Source organism: Oryzias melastigma, linkage group LG6 (genome assembly GCF_002922805.2).
Source record: "Oryzias melastigma strain HK-1 linkage group LG6, ASM292280v2, whole genome shotgun sequence".
In the NCBI taxonomy this organism is placed as follows: domain Eukaryota; kingdom Metazoa; phylum Chordata; class Actinopteri; order Beloniformes; family Adrianichthyidae; genus Oryzias; species Oryzias melastigma.
In genome coordinates, this window is record NC_050517.1 from 19674518 (window position 1) to 19687398 (window position 12881).

The 12881-nt window shown below is 35.8% G+C and overlaps 1 protein-coding gene and 1 long non-coding RNA gene across 2 annotated transcripts; both read right to left on the bottom strand.

Moving 5' to 3' along the window:
* Positions 1–2872: 2872 nt before the first annotated feature.
* On the bottom strand, positions 2873–5919 carry si:dkeyp-59c12.1 (uncharacterized protein LOC555379 homolog). Its single transcript, XM_024282222.2, has 4 exons — positions 4799–5919; positions 4664–4717; positions 4507–4583; positions 2873–4348 (listed from the first exon to the last, which is right to left on the bottom strand). Exons 1-4 carry the CDS (start codon positions 4878–4880, stop codon positions 3923–3925), a joined length of 639 nt encoding a protein of 212 aa, XP_024137990.1. The 5' UTR covers positions 4881–5919; the 3' UTR covers positions 2873–3922.
* Positions 5920–11826: 5907 nt separating this feature from the next.
* Positions 11827–12594, bottom strand: LOC118598820. Its single transcript, XR_004947988.1, has 2 exons — positions 12446–12594; positions 11827–12414 (listed from the first exon to the last, which is right to left on the bottom strand). It is a non-coding gene; the product is annotated as an uncharacterized LOC118598820 (long non-coding RNA).
* Between the last annotated feature and the right edge of the window lie 287 nt (positions 12595–12881).

A 12881-nucleotide genomic window follows, 5' to 3' on the forward strand; every position in this document is an offset into this window, starting at 1 on the left:
CCTTATAGTTGCTATTGAGTCTGTTTGTTTATTTGTTTGCTTACTTATTTACTTTAGAGTGGCTGTGAAGGTTCTCATTCATCCAGATCAGCTCCATATGAAAAATAAAAAAAATTAAATCAAGGTCATCCAGACCTGGTTTTTCGTATATGTTTCGCGTCTTATTCAAGAGGCTTTTTTAAAATCCTGGAATGATGAGAGTTTGGGAACGGTACAATGAAACCCTGGCTGGGTCCATTAAATGTTATGAACAGGCTTAATGTACTCATGAGGGAAAAAAATGTATGTAAAACAGCTGATGTTTTTTTTTTTAATGTTAATCTTTTTATAACTGTGAGGAGCGTCCAAATCTGCATTTTTACCATCTTTTATATTACAAATAATGCCAAAATAAACCATGTTTGTGTGCTCTTCAAACTGTCAGAGGGAAAAATACTTTGTGTTTAGCCCCGCTTGTTGCTTTTACTTTAAATCATATACATTTTCGATTATTTAAAATTCATAAAACAATTCAGAATCATTTATGGATTACAATTGATGCATCTAAGAATCAATTTTTCCACCACCACTAATGATTGATTAACCTTACATGGAAACGGTGAGGAAGAGGAAGTGAAAAAATAATATAAAAAAATTAAAATAAAAAAACACTAATAAAAAAAGGCAGACAAATTATCTCAAACAACAATAGAGTTAATTTATTATTTTTTTTTTAAAAAATGTTCTTTTCTGAAGTCCAGGAATGGTTTAATGTATATTTTTGGGGAAAATATTTTTAAAAGACTTTAAAAAGTACAAAACCTAATCCAGTCTTTGGATTTCTTTCTGCTTTTGTTTACCTGGTGTTTGAACTTTCTGACCTTCCTGAAGCCATAAATGTTGCTTAGGTAGCCAGTAATCACATCAGTCCTGCTTGTGATTTGTCCGGAACAGAAAATTGCATTTTGCATTGATCCGACCTCTCTTGAAAACGTGCAGTCAAGTCACAGGAGGCGAGGCACGTGTGCGATTTGGGAAAAATAAATGATTTCTAATTATCTCCTCATTTAAACAAGAACCCAGAAGGAAGGTTTGTAGAGTATTTATATGTACAAAACTATGACGTTATTTTACCCCCATCAGAGTCTCTGACATGACTGAGACTTCAGTGTTCAGTCAAGCTCTGATGGTTAAGTTAATGTTTGACAAAGTCCAGAACTCCCATGAGGCTTTTATTTTAACAAGTCACAGTTTCTGGGTTTGACTGTCAGTTTCCATGATATTACAACAGAACAGACCAAAACAATGAACACATTTTCTTCAGTGCTATGACGGTTAATCATTTCCAGTGATTTTCCACAAAAAAATGATTATTTTCTAAAAACAAAAGCAATATTTGGGGTTTTGTGTCTGTGTGCATTTAAAAAAATAATATTTTAATAAAGAATGGCAGTCTTCTTTTTCAAGATTCAAATGATGAGTCCGAAATCACATTAGTATTTTGCCTTCAAGTTTTTGTCTTAAAAGCACATTAAATCATCACTTGAAAGTGAAACACCGACTCCGGCTGCTGTTTTGCCTTTTTGGCTGCAAAAAAATCCTCAGGGGTCGCGGCGTCTGACAATAATCTGCTTGAGCGTGACAGCCAAAGCCTTCCTTCGCTGACCCCTGCCTTGTTCCTGTCAGATTCTTCATCTACAAGTGCAGACGAAAAGGCGAGCGGCACCAGCTTATCTGCCATTTGCCCTCCTGTGCCGCCGCTTCAAGAGCCAGAAGGGTTGACGCTCCTCCAACGCCAAACGCTTGAAAGGAGGAGAGGAGGAACACACTCCTCCGTTTAATCTTAAGGGTCAGAACAAGTTTAGTGGAGTAGACCACAGGAAAAAACTGTGGATGTTTGGAGGGAATGACATTCTTCTTTGAAGGAGGAGGAACTACAAACTTTAAGCTCCAAACGATGGTGGAGGGAGAGGACTGAGAGGAGACTGCATGTCTCACCCCGGAGAAAGGGAGGATGTCAATGAATTCATTCTGGCTTTGCAACAGTTGGAGCACAAATGGATTCTATTTCAGAAACACTGAAACACTTTAGATGGACGAGACTTTGTTTACTTTCCAAATTCATGTTTTACATGTTGTTTTATTGGTGCTAACGTGTACATTTTCCTCATACTTTTTAAAATATAATGCAAATAGTCAGTAAAAGACAACATGGACAAATGAAAAATGTTGTCAATCATGTGACGTGAATGTGCTAAAGTCTCTAGATAATTTTTTGAGCAACAAGTGGACAATTTTTTGCAACAAATGGGCAAATTTGTGCAACAAGTGCAAGTGCACTCAGGCCGCAGGACTGCATCTTTACATTGACTTAACATTGAAATTCAAGGCTTCAATTCCAGTCGTGTCTGGTGTGAATGCAGCACAACAGTTTTATTATCATTATCTTATTTAAAAAATAATACTTTTGATATTTTTGAACTGCTTAAAGAAGCTTATCAGTCTCCCTTGCCCCCCCCCCCCTCGTAGCTCCACCCCTGTCCATAGGATAGTCAAGCTTAGAGAATTGTTCACAAAAAACCCACAAAAGCTCAACATGAATGCAAACTCTGAAAAAACTCCACATCAACCAAACAAATGGAAACACTTTTAGCTGAGAAGGTGGCAGACTGAACAGGAAAGGAGGCTGAAAGTGCCCCCCCTCTGAGCTCTCAAGGCATTATCAATCGACCATGACCTGCTACAGGTCAAACATTTCAGAGCAAAAACCAACACATCCTCCAAAATAATAATAATAATTATACATGAGCATCTGGACTTCCCATTTTTAAAGTTTTTAATTCCAAAGGATAAGACCCAGTCTGATAAATGTTTTAACATGTTCTTGTGGCATTGTTCTGATGACGAAAGACCTATAAAAATAACTCTAAAATGCATTTCTGAGTATTTCTATATTCCAGTCATTGTGACTCAGGAGCAGTTAGCTACAACAACCCACTAGCTCCCTGCTCCTCTCCATTCCGATGTGTCCACCTGCAGACAAATAGATCCATGTACGTCTTGGTTTTCTTCATCCAAGCTGGCATCTTCAGCTTCAGCAGCTCAGCACAAATCCGCCTGTTACACATGATTAGCTGTTACTCCTTTACTATCTCTTTTTTCCACAAGGAAAATTGACTAAATAAAAGCAATATTAAAAGACAGCCCAGTTTAAGCCAAAATGAGTCTGAATTTTCTTTATATAGTAAAAAAAAAAACAGAATCATGAAAGTTGTCACTTGAAGTCAACATAATACATTCAGGAACTACAAATAAAACACATTTTTTTATTACTTCCATGAATACAAATAAATAAATATGCTTCTTTTTGAAGGATTCTGAGACATCAACATGTTTCTAATCTTTGGTCCTTCCACCCATCTGATTTATGATAACTGGACTTCTCTTCAACTGCAAAATCATCACTTTTAGAACTGTTTTCAATATTTTTTTGAATGATTATTACCTTAGGAAATGATGTTTTGGTCTGAATAGTTGAAACAAAATAATTTTGAACCCATACGTCCTTCCAAAATCTTTTCAATTTTCTTAAGATGTTTTATTGACTTTTCTTAGAATCCAAAGTTTGACTTGAACTGTGAACCTGTGAGGCAGTGATGGACATGTGAAGCAGACTTTGGCTTTCATGGTTTGGATTTATGTTCCCTTGTTGTTCTTGCTGCTTTTGAATCATAAAAAAACATTTAATTCTGACATGAAACAACATGAAACTTCTCTCGCTTTTTTCAGCAAAGTGAAAAATAGTGCACATCTGAAAATACTGCTTTCCTTTGACTTATTTAAAGTTCAGGTTTTCTGGTTCCTAATGGCTTTTTTCTTCTCGTCACAGTTTGTCCATCATGCGGTCGATGTTAGTAGTTGAACGTGACCTCGTTTTGTCCTCCTAGAGCGAGTCCGTGCGTCTCCTGGCAAATACCGCAGACATGCTTTTCACGATGCCCTTGAACCTCAGAGGCCTCTTGGAGGTCAGCTTCACGTCCTTGATCCTGTCCATCAGGCCGTGAAACACCGACAGCACGCCGTGGTAGCCCTCTGCTGCCGACACCTCGTAGAAGAGGCAGTCCGTGCTGAGAGCCAGCAGCTGGCCCTCCTCGGTCAGCACCGTCCGTCTGTGGTGCAGGTCCCTTTTGTTGCCTACGAGCACGATGGGGGGTTTCTCTGCGCCGTGGGGGCTTTTGGTGGACCTGATGTTCTGGATGAGCCGGCTGGCGGCGTTGAAGCTGGCCCTGTCGCAGATGCTGTAGACCAGAACGAAGCCATCCGCCCACTGGACCTTCTTATGGAAGAGGGACGTCTCTCTGGACAGATCCTGACAACAAAAAACATAATTTTATGGTTTTTATTTGGTGTATTTTGACTTAAAATATTCTTTCCTGCAATAAAACAACAGTAGAAAACTATATTTTATTAAAATATACTAATAATTCAGGAACCTGTGGATGGAAATGATTTAATAAAGTTTTTTACCTCAGAATATGGTGAATCCCAAATATTGAGAGTGATTTCCTTCCCTTCTGACAGAAAACTGTGGCTGTAGATTGACTCTAGAACAAGAAAATTATTTGTTTGATTCAAGTTTTACACATAAAAGAAAATGAATAAGTAAAAGTATTTTTTTATTTACCTATGTCTCCATATTCTCCTATAAATCTTCGGGTTAAAAGGCGCACTGTAAGCGCTGGGAAAAAACAACTTTATGTTATTTTCACACAAAAAATAACCCCAAACTTCACATTTTTCAAACAATCAAAGTCCTCACCTGATTTTCCGACGCTTTCTGTGCCCAAAACAACGACGTTGGCTTCCATTTTTTGGTTGGAGGTTTCCGTAGCGCCTGTCATCTCTGCGTGAGGAAGAGGAGGCTGCTGCTGTGAGGCTGCTGCTGCTGAAGGCAGCCCTTAAAGACTGAAGGGGGCGGGGCCAACACATGATCACATTTTAATCAGGTCTCCTTCACAAATGTTGCTGCTGCAGCAGAAGGTGAAGGTCCAACTGTCTCACCATCACTAATTAACTTATTTTTGTTTTGCTTTTGTGAATCAAGGTGCTGCCCTCTGCAGCTTCATCCGCTTCCTCTCATTCATCTACAGAAATAAAATTACTTTAGATTCAAAATTCTATTTTTTCTCCTAATAAAGCATCTAAATATCTTCTAAGATTATGATTTAATATCAGTCATATTAAATAATACACAATGATAATACATTTTGTGAGAAATAAATTGAAAAAACGCAACATTTGTTTTAATTTTGTCCCGAAATGCAAATATTTGGGGAAAAAACTGCATAAACAGCTAAAAAATATGTTCTTACTATTACCAACGTTTTAATTAAACATCCTATTTAGTGTCCTATTAGAAAATAAATGAGAAGAAATCTGTATTTTAAGGTAACTGTCTGGTAAATTTAACATATATAAATATAAGCCCTCCCCTAAAAAAAAATTAAAAAAAAAAATAATATTTCAAACTATAACTAGAATCACTAAAACTCCTTAAGGAACCAAAAATAAAACAATATAAATCTAAAATAGATTGAAACTTCCCTTTTGCTTCTATTGATGTGTGTTTTTTGCCTTACTGCTTAATTTTTGTCTTTATTTTATTAGTTTTATTTTTGTTGTTTTTGCATTTGTTCCCTGTAATTGGACTCAAAGATTTTGTTTGATTTATTTAATGCCAACCCATGTTTTGTAATGTTCTGACTGTTTAGTTATTTAAAAAAAATATTTTTCAAAAAATCATTAATCTCCAAATACTTTCAAGTAACTTCACATAAATATTACAATTGTTATTTTAATGACTACTTAGGTACAAAAAATAGTTTAAAAAAACAAACAAAAAAATTTTAAAATCCTGCAGACGTTGAATAACAAATAATGTGCAAATTCTGGAATTTGAAGATCCAATATTGTTTATCTGGGACTTTTTTAGTCTTTATATGTGTCTAACAAAAATCAGAGATGGTACAACTCCAGGTTTTTGTCATAATAGTCAGTACCAAAATAAGGAGATTTTCTGACAGATTTTTTAGTCTAAATAGTTTTTCTAAATTATTTCAAAATTAAACAAAAAGTTACAACAGTTAAAATTAATCAAAATGTTTGATTTGTTACCAATCGTGATGGACACTTTGATTATTGTCCATAATCTCCTTTTTGTCAATTTTAATAAAATAGTTTGGTATCAGTCTATCTGTACTTTGTGATAAAACAATGAAATGTCCTCATAAATAGGTGGAAGAAGGACTGGTTTAAGAACAATTTCATCTACAACAAAATACATCGATGAATTCACAACGTATGAAGAAAATACTAAATAATTGCTTTATCAACATCTTTAAAGACGTAAGAATCAATGATTTTAAGTATACAAAATAAAGTAGAAAATCTATCAGTCTTAATTTATTTTATTTAATCCATTGCTTATTGTTTATTCCATGGGTGAATATTTTTATACTAATTGTTTTGTTTTTCTTTGTTAATGATACAACCAATCAATACAACCCATGAGTCTCTGTTTCACTTAAATAAATTATGTCAGTAGGTTTTTTTTTTTTTTTGGATTTCTGCTGATGTACAAACTACAAATCTTGAAAAAAAAATCTGCATTTCTGACTGTTACATCTGGATCGATTTATTATTTGTAGTTGTACATTCAAAGTTGAGTTATTTCAGATTTATAGGCAGAAATATTTGTACTGACCAATATAAACATTTTTATGCAATGATAATATGACAATATTATGCATCCACACAATAAATGCCACAAATGTTACAAAAAAAGAAGAAAAAAAAGAAGAAACAAATAAATTCAGCCCATTGTCAGAATTGTCCAAATGTTTCTGTATTTCATGGGAGCAAAAGCATTTTGTTGTAATAAGGGTTTTAAAATATCACATGTGGGCAAAGGGGTTGTTTTACCCAAATCCACCACACGGGGGCAGTAGTGTTCAACAGAAATTGTCCACAGCAGCCATTTTTTCTTTTTCTGTTCTGCTTCCTGTTGTCGGAAAAGGCGCGGAGAAGGTTTAATCTGATTGGTTGGAAGAAGAGAAAGATTGTTTTTAATTGGTTGATGTTGTAACGCCCACTTACATGAACATTGAGTTGTACTTTTCTCATTTTAATTCTGGTCAGAATTATAAAAAATAAACCACCAGGAGAAACTTTAGGCGATCCTCAACATTAGTTTATTCAAAATTAGTTAACAGTTCAATGAAAGCAAGAGAGGGTTTGGTAAAAGTCTTGTTTTTGCCAAAAAAAAAAAAAACTTAGATGAATTGAGCAGTTTAACAGGTATGTCATCTATCATTTCTATCTCATACTCTTACATGCTTCCATAAGTGTAGTTATTTCCTGATGGGATAATTCTTTGTGTGTCCTGTAAACAGATTCACAAAGTGGATCACAGAGACATTTTCATAGACCCAAGTGGGCTAAACCCCTGTACTACATTAGCATTGGGAGTGGGGTCATCTGGAACCCACAAGACATCAGAACTTAAATGATTTTTTTATTTGGTGTTCATGGAAGGCATGAAACTGTCAACCTTTGTCCACTTGTCACAGAAGGGATAACATTTCAATGTAAGGATGGGGTCATCTGGACCCAAAAAAAATAGCACAATAGGTTCAATATTGTATTTATATCTGTCTAAATGTATATATTTTTTTTACTGGTTTCACCTTTGGAAGACATTTCTCGTATGAATCAAACATCTTCCTGTGGAGCTGGTCCTTATCTGTAACTCATCACCATGAGAGGTGTGAGCACATGGTAATGCTTTATCATGCCCTCACAGTAGATGCTCTCATATAAATGGTAATCTAAAACACTGTGTTTGGGCCTCAGAACATGAATCACATTCAGTCATTTGTGCAAAACGAATCCCAAATGAATGATTTAATGTCTATTATCAAGTCCCACTTTATTTATCTAAATGTAATAACTAGGTCTTGCATGTCCCTGCATGCAGGATCAGTGACCTCTATCATCACAGCATGTCTGTCCAAGTGAGTACATCAAAGCACAGTTTAAATAGAAAATAAAATCATGCAGACTAATTTGTCGAAGATTGTTTTGTTTTATATAGCTAATCATATTTTAAAGAAAAAATTCCAAAACAGTTTGAATCACTTAATCAAATATAAATTACAGCTCCACCAGGCTGATGTGATTTATAAAGATGTGTTTATGGAGTACTCAGCTTTTTATTCTCTTTAAAGTTTAAATCTAATATCCTGATTGAGCTAAAGCTAATTAACCTTTTTGAATGTGTGACCTGTCACAGCCAATAGATGTTTCTTTGATCATGTGTTGTCTGACAAGAGCACAAAATATGCTTTGAAAATGACAAGACTTGTGACTCTTCGGATTTGACAATCAATATTTGTCTCTTCACTCCTGAATAGTCAAGAAACACACAAACTACAATATTTAAGCTTTTAACTGACCCATATTTTTTAGGCTCTTTAAAAAATTTCTTAGCTCTGCTGTTACAATACATTTTCTTCAAAAAGGTCCTTCATCAAAGACTTCTTCACAGAAAAAAAGCATTTCCCTGAATGTGCTTATGCTAATAAATCTTCCTACCGACTTAACTTAGACTTGCATAATGCCTCTGATATTTCTTCATTTTCCTGTTCTGGAGAAAAAAGAAGTTTCTGTCAGCATAGAGAGGGATTACTGATTTCTTGACGTTGAGCTTCTCTTTCTCCTCATAACTATCTCTTCTTTTGTGAGCACACATTCTTTCAGCCTATGTGTGATGGAAAAAGAAACTGACCAAGAAAGTTGTGAATGTTTTTGTCCATTAAGTGCAAAGAAGGAAACCAAATGTAAGCTACGTTCACACTTGCCTCGGAAATGTTCAAGCAAATACTTTCAATGAAAAGTCTATGTAAATGTGTGAAAATGGACGTTCTGTGCTCTCATGTTCACATGTCACTACGCAAGTTTCTACGCCCGTTTTTTGGCTGTGCAGTATGTACTGAATGTGTGCTGAAATATAAATCAGGTTGAACTTTGACTAATTTTGTAGTAATGAATGAATGGATGGCGGCCCTTTCAACTCACAGAGATGCCAACTGTTTGAAAATTGATCATGGAGGAGAAATGAATGATTGTAGTTTCTCCCCGGCTGGAATTATATGACACCAAGTCTTTCAAACACTATATTATCAAAAGGTATTTGCTCACCCATCCAAATGATCCTAATCAGCATTCAGACACACAAATAACTTTGTAGCAGTCAAAGCATTTCTTACGTTTCAGTTAATCCTTTTAAACACTCAAATCTAGACTTGTTGTTGTCAAGTAACATTTCTGTTTGCACTGAATGCAAATCAAATATGTAAGAGATGCATCTTGTCTCAAAAACATTTCTAATGGCTGTACCGTCCTGTCCAAACCAAACTTTGATTCCTTATTTAATTTATAAATTAATTTCATTCATTTTTTTTCTGAGAAGCTTCAATGAATCAAAGTAATGCTTTGCAGACGAGGGAACTCAAAGAGTAATGGAGCATTGTAAAAATAAAGCCCTTCCTGAAATGATTACCATGATTACAGTTCTTAAAAAGAAGGTATGCTTTGTTCTTTTCTTTCTTTTTGTCATCACAAATCGAGTCTGGCTCACTGGTAGAAAGTACATTTAAAAGCATTCCTGTACTTGCTACATCTTTGGGACAACAAGCTTTAGTGTATCAGTATTCAGTGTCCCTTCTTGACGTCCAGACAAAGATAGATCGCTGCATCATCACACCGTAGATCAGTGATCTATCTTAATGTCATCCACTTATTCTGCTGTTTTATCACTCTGGTTTTGAGATAAATCCACCCTTGTCTATTTTGTAGTATTCTGTTGTAACTTGACTCATTGAGGGCTGTTTTCCGTTGCAATTGTCAGTTGCTTCCATATAAGTCACCACAGCCCACTCAAAGCAGCCGCTATGTCCTTTTAACACAACACCAGTTTCTAAATGCATAATAAAGCATAGTTTTACGCTGAGTCTGAAGATAAAAACAGACAAATGCCGGCATTTTCAGTTGCTTACGGATTGTGAAACTAAAAGGAATCCGTCATTAGCACCCACTTCTGTACTGATGCTGTCATTAGACAGCTGCGGAGCAGGATTGGAACGGAGGGGTGTGGAGGCCATTAGAGTGTCAATTCACTGACAGGAAGGAAGGGCTTTTCTCTCGCACATTTAGAATTACTGGAAGAGGGTAGACGATCACAACAAGCCTTTTCCACCAAGATTCAACTCATCTTCTGTCTTTGTGGAAAGACAAGCCAAGGAGCTTCTGTAAACAAGCGTCCTGTTCAGGCCTGAATCCAAAAAATACATATGTCACAAGGAATAAAAATACATCTACATGTTTATCAGTGAACAGCTTTGAGTGAAAAGATGCTTTTCAGGGTGTCACACTGTGCCTGGATTTGCTAAATAACCATATGTTCTTGTTGTATGGATTTGGAGCTTTTGGCCTCAAAATGCACTTTGCTGGGAAAATTGCTGACTGAATATTTTATGGTGTAAATACTGTAAGTGGTTTGTAAGAAGTTACATAATGTCAGACTCCAAGCCAAACCAGTGAATACTGTATACTGGCAGCAACTGGAAAACTAAATTTATTAACAAAAGTAAAATAAAAAAAGACTTGCAAGCTGTTTAATACACAGAGGGGTAGAACAGATGGTTCACCTTTATGAAAATGGGCAATCCTGTCCAAGCAGGAGCGCATAAATGCTTAATTTATTTTTTTTTAAAGAGGCCTACTGGTTTAAAGTATCTCATGTGATCACTTTACATCCTTTTTAATAGTGAGAGTGAGTGCAAATATTTTAATGTTACTCTTTATTTTACACAAATGTACACTTAAGGTGCCAATTTTGGTTTATTACAGAAAAAATAATAAATAATATCTTTTAGGATGAATAACTGAGCTGTTTATGCATTTTTGTGAGTTTAATGTCAAAGAATGGTTGGCCAAACATGGAAAGAAAAAAGCTGTTTCATCTGTTCATATGTGGTTCATTGATATCATTGTCTCTAGAAAGTCAGAACATCTTGTTTAACAGCTATAAAGTTCATCAGACTTGCCTTATTTGTTTTTTTCATTGTGTGAGTCGTAGATTAGGAGCTATCTGGGGTTTAAAATGTCTTTTTTTCATCACTTGGTCTTCCTGACATAACCTTGAGTTTTTCACAACAGGGAATTCCCAGACAGTTACTCACCAAACCAGGATAAACTACAGCACGTTTTTAATCAGATTGTTTAGGATACGAACTTTGAAGGGTCTATGTTGCGCAAAATCTATTTTTTTGAGCTTTTAAGTCTATATCTTTACAAAAAACAACCCCAAAGCGGTACTTTTCTCCAATCATGCCTCTTTGATCACCAAACCCTCCCAATCCCCAAGAATGACAAAAACGTGGGGGAACAGCCCCTTTCCAGGAAGAGTCTGCACTGCCAACACAACCCCCAGGTAAACACACACCCACTTTCTCCACGGAGACCAAGGCAGACATGCTGCAGAGGTCGGCTCTAGGCTGACGTCATGAAATATATCATCATATATATGGATATAGTTTACTTAGAAAAACTTAGAATACCATAATCGGCCCTTTAAAACGTACACATTTTAGAGAGACATTTGTTTAAAATGCAAGAAAAAGTATTTATAACTACTGCTAACATCAAATGTCATAATAAAAAGAGAGAGAAAGACTAGGAGCAAATACTGTTGGACCTAAAACAGTCACGTGCCTTCTTTTTTTTTTCTTTTTTTTTTTTTTTTTGAGCTGTGTGCAGCAAAATTACAAGTGAATAATCTGTTCATTTAATGAAATCCTCTTAACTCTGAGCAGCCTCCAGAATCTTTTGGATACAGCGCCCAATTAGTCAGCTTTTTAGTGTGAATTATCAGCTTCCCACATGCCAAGTGGTGACAAAATGTCAGCAACTGAAATATATCCTTTGAACAATGAAATCGCTTCAGCAGAGAGATGAAGCCTACAAACTAATTTCCTGTTTAATGGATGCTTTTTTATGGCACTTTGAAAGGCACTACTGTAGTGTGCTGGCTCCTTCTTATAGCTGTCATTTTTGATTTCCCTTTGGGCATTGACAGTACAGGATTTAAAAAGAACAACACCTCACTATGTGTACAAAACACGGTTATTGATTGTGCGTTGTGAGTTAAAGCAGTTGAACTTTGACCAATCGGGGGTTCCGATTTGGTAGGAACTATAGGGGTGTAAGAAAATATAGATTCAGTGAAATATCTGGATTTTTTTATTTGGTAATACTTGGATCAATTTGAGATTATATTTAATTAATTATTTATAGGCAAACATTGTAGTTCAGTGACTTACCTTTGTGTTTCAATTAACCCACCGACCACTAGTTGGCAGCACAGCACACTGAGCCTCTTTGAGCAGCTCTACACCTCAGCAAAACAAGATCTCACGAGAACCATCTTCCAGTAGATGTAGACCCGATGTGAACTTATGAGCCTCGCTATTATATATGTGAGACGTGTAGTAATAATATTCAGATAAAGTTTTTTCTAAGTCAGTTAAAAAATAGGCAAAACTTGTCTCTGGTACTGTGTTGGGATATAGCACGATATGTATCATGACATGATTATCGCGAAATGCGTCGCCAGACTCTTGGCAAAATTGATCATGGAGGTGAAATTATTTTTCCCAGTTTGTGCCCAGTCAAAATTGTACAACACCAAGTCTTTTATATATCGGGAAAGAGCTGTGAAAGAAAAAGCCTGGAGCAAGATTCAAGAGATTTGCACCGTTTTGACATTTCGCACCACGACTCTT

Excerpts from the sequence above, each read along its gene's own strand:
- si:dkeyp-59c12.1 (XM_024282222.2), bottom strand. The coding sequence starts at position 4,880 with ATGACAGGCGCTACGGAAACCTCCAACCAAAAAATGGAAGCCAACGTC. Across the intron at positions 4,718-4,798 it reads AGAAAGCGTCGGAAAATCAG|CGCTTACAGTGCGCCTTTTA; the intron begins GTGAGGACTTTG and ends GTTTTTTCCCAG. Across the intron at positions 4,349-4,506 it reads GGGATTCACCATATTCTGAG|GATCTGTCCAGAGAGACGTC; the intron begins GTAAAAAACTTT and ends TTTTGTTGTCAG.